General features: G+C 43.2%; 1 protein-coding gene across 1 annotated transcript in view; it reads right to left on the bottom strand.

The window, feature by feature from the left end:
- Nucleotides 1-3,045, bottom strand: part of pgm2l1 (phosphoglucomutase 2-like 1) — a 6,406-nt gene that overhangs the window by 1,534 nt on the left and 1,827 nt on the right. The window contains exons 5-9 of the mRNA XM_046072863.1: nt 2,529-2,709; nt 2,329-2,422; nt 1,609-1,738; nt 353-542; nt 121-254 (exon numbers count right to left, since the gene is read on the bottom strand). Coding sequence (XP_045928819.1) covers nt 121-254; nt 353-542; nt 1,609-1,738; nt 2,329-2,422; nt 2,529-2,709 — 729 coding nt within the window. The remainder of the gene's footprint in view (nt 1-120; nt 255-352; nt 543-1,608; nt 1,739-2,328; nt 2,423-2,528; nt 2,710-3,045) is intronic.

Below are 3,045 nucleotides of genomic sequence, written 5' to 3' on the forward strand. Positions count from 1 at the left end.
GGAGGAGATGGAGGGAGGAGGAGGGGGACGAGGGTGTTCTGACCTCACTGATCTCGACTGAACTCTAAATAATAAATGTTTTACTCCTTCTCTCTTTGACAGCAGGTGCAGGAGGCTCACCTGGTCCCCGGGGCGGCGCAGTACTCAGTGTAGTATTTGATTTTGGGTTCGGTGCCGCTGGTTCTCAGCGTGGCCACGACGCCGTTCTGTAGACTGAAGGTGATCATGTGACTGCTCCTCGTCACAGGAAGTACCTCCACAGGAAACACACAGACGGGCACATATTACTCAAGGACTAAATAAAGTTTGATCCCTGAATTTGCTCATGTGTTACTGAACCAAACCGTCTTACAGATCTGAGGTCCGGCTGGCTGCTGTCGTATCCTGTGGTGGCGTCTCTGACGTGGACGATCCGGACGCCGCCGCACGTCTTCGGGTACGATCCTTCGCCGTCAAAGTTTCTGATCCGGCTGAAGATCTTCTGGATGGTGGGGGGGTCGTTACAGACCACGTAGGAGGTTTTAGACACGTGATATCCATACCTGGAGACAGGAAGTCACAATAGAAACTATCAGAATAAGAAGAAACATCTTCACACATAAAATAATTACTTTCTGCTTTTCAAGAAAAAGAAGTCTCAGCGCTGTATTTCTGAAAAATCTACATCCAACCTCAGCTTTAAAGTCCTGGAATGTTTCAAGGACCTCTAAAACCTCCTGAAGGACCGTCTAACCTAAGGACTACATGAACATCACAGACTCCGGTGGCCGCTGCCCTCTAGTGGTGGAAAAGATGAAGAACAGCCTGCAGCTGACTTTTGTAAATGTGATTTTAAAAATGATTATAAAGGTTTTAAAAGGTAATTAAACAGGATGAAACTCAACCTTTCGAATCTTCAGTATGTTTACATACATACACTGAACAAAATTATAAATGCTTACTTATAAAGGCACAGCTGTGTAATCCCCATGCTGTCTGATCAGCATCTTGATATGCCACACCTGTGAGGTGGATGGATTATCTCGGCAAAGGAGAAGTGCTCACTAACACAGATTTTGACAGATTTGTGAACAATATTTGAGAGAAATAGGCCTTTTGTGTCCATAGAGAAAGTCTTAGATCTTTGAGTTCAGCTCATGATGAATGGGGGCAAAAACAAAAGGGCTGCGTTTATAGTTTTGTTCAGTGCATATAATTACAGTTTAGTCTCATATCAACACAGATAATTATTTTTACCACTCAGCTCAATACTTTTCATTTTGCTGATAATACTTACTGTAGTTATGTATTTTCACGGTGTAAAGTAGTGAGTGTACAGCTTGTTTAACAGTGTAAATTTGCTGTCCCCTCAAAATAACACATCACCATTAATGTCTAAACCACTGGCAACAAAAGTGAGTACTCCCCTAAGTGTCATTTCTTTAGTGTTGTCACATATAAAGATATGATAAATTATTTACTAAAATGTGAGGGGTGTACTCACTTCCGTGAGATACTGTACTTTTACCAAAAGGAACTGAATACTTCTTCCACCTCAGATCATTTCCGTCTCTTGCTCCCACATCCAGAACTTAATTTCTAACCCTCTGCTGTGACATGAAAACGTACGTCTGGTAGATGTTGTGCAGTTGCTGGTTCAGACTCAGGTTCTTATTTTGGAGGTAAGCAGCCATTTCAGCCACGACGGCCGCCGAGCTCACGCCGTCTTTCTCAGGGACCAAATTGCCGCACAGGAAACCTGAAGACGTCAAACACAAACACGTTTTTGTACAGTTTAACTTCTCTTCGCTCTGCTGTTGTACGTTTCTGTTGGTCAAATCTGAAATCACATAAACCAGAAAATGTCTTCATTCCAGAAGGGATCAACTGGAACCTTCCAAATATCTAATATCTTGATTGTATCCTTTATTTCTTGTGTGCATTAATCTGAAATAGTTTTACTGTTCTTTTTATCACTTGACATGAATAAGGTGAGAAAGTGTCTTGGTTCTAGGTTCATTCATCCACTTTTCTAAAAAATCTAAGATATATTGTTGCTTGTTGATTTGATTTATGCCTTTTTATTACTCGTGACGTTAAGAGTCTGATGTTTCCTGGTTAGTTTTTCAAATTTCTCTTCTGCTGAAGTCGACGTTTATGTACAGTTTAACTGCTGTTCTGCTTGTTGAAAAATAAAATTGATCTGATTTTTACTTCTGTTGGTTAAATAACGGTCCTAACCTTCAAGTCTGCACTGAGGGTTTACACCAGAAAGACTCTTAGAGCCAATCAGCTGACAGGATGATTATTCTCTTTAAATAAAAATCAGTAAATAATCAACTTGGTTACCGATCGACTCCTCGAAGGCAAATATGACCGTGTTTCCTGTTTTGGAAAGTTCATGTATTCTGTTCCCGATCCATTTAAACCCAGGAAGAGTTTCCTGTTGAACAAGGACAGACAGGAGACCATCACCATCATCATCATAAAATGGACAGAATGATTATTCCTGTTTCATTATCCTGATTTCCATTTTTAAACCCTCGGACCTCAAAGTGGAATCCCTCGATGCGAGCGAAGGCCTGCAGGATCTTAGACGACACGGTGGTGGCCAACATGAACACCTTCTGAACGTCTGCAGGATCTGGATGAGCCTCCTTCCAATTAAAGAACATCCACCAACCCAACAGGGCCGCCAGCTCATTACCCGTGAACACCTTCCAACCGCACCTGTAAATAGAAAAATACACGTCAACTACTCCCGGTAAGACCGGCAGATACAGGACAGGTCAACTACTCCCGGTAAGACCGGCAGATACAGGACAGGTCAACTACTCCCGGTAAGACCGGCAGATACAGGACAGGTCAACTACTCCCGGTAAGACCGGCAGATACAGGACAGGTCAACTACTCCCGGTAAGACCGGCAGATACAGGTCAACTACTCCCGGTAAGACCGGCAGATACAGGACAGGTCAACTACTCCCGGTAAGACCGGCAGATACAGGACAGGTCAACTACTCCCGGTAAGACCGGCAGATACAGGACAGGTCAACTACTCCCGGTA

This window comes from Micropterus dolomieu, linkage group LG17 (genome assembly GCF_021292245.1).
Source record: "Micropterus dolomieu isolate WLL.071019.BEF.003 ecotype Adirondacks linkage group LG17, ASM2129224v1, whole genome shotgun sequence".
Taxonomy (NCBI): domain Eukaryota; kingdom Metazoa; phylum Chordata; class Actinopteri; order Centrarchiformes; family Centrarchidae; genus Micropterus; species Micropterus dolomieu.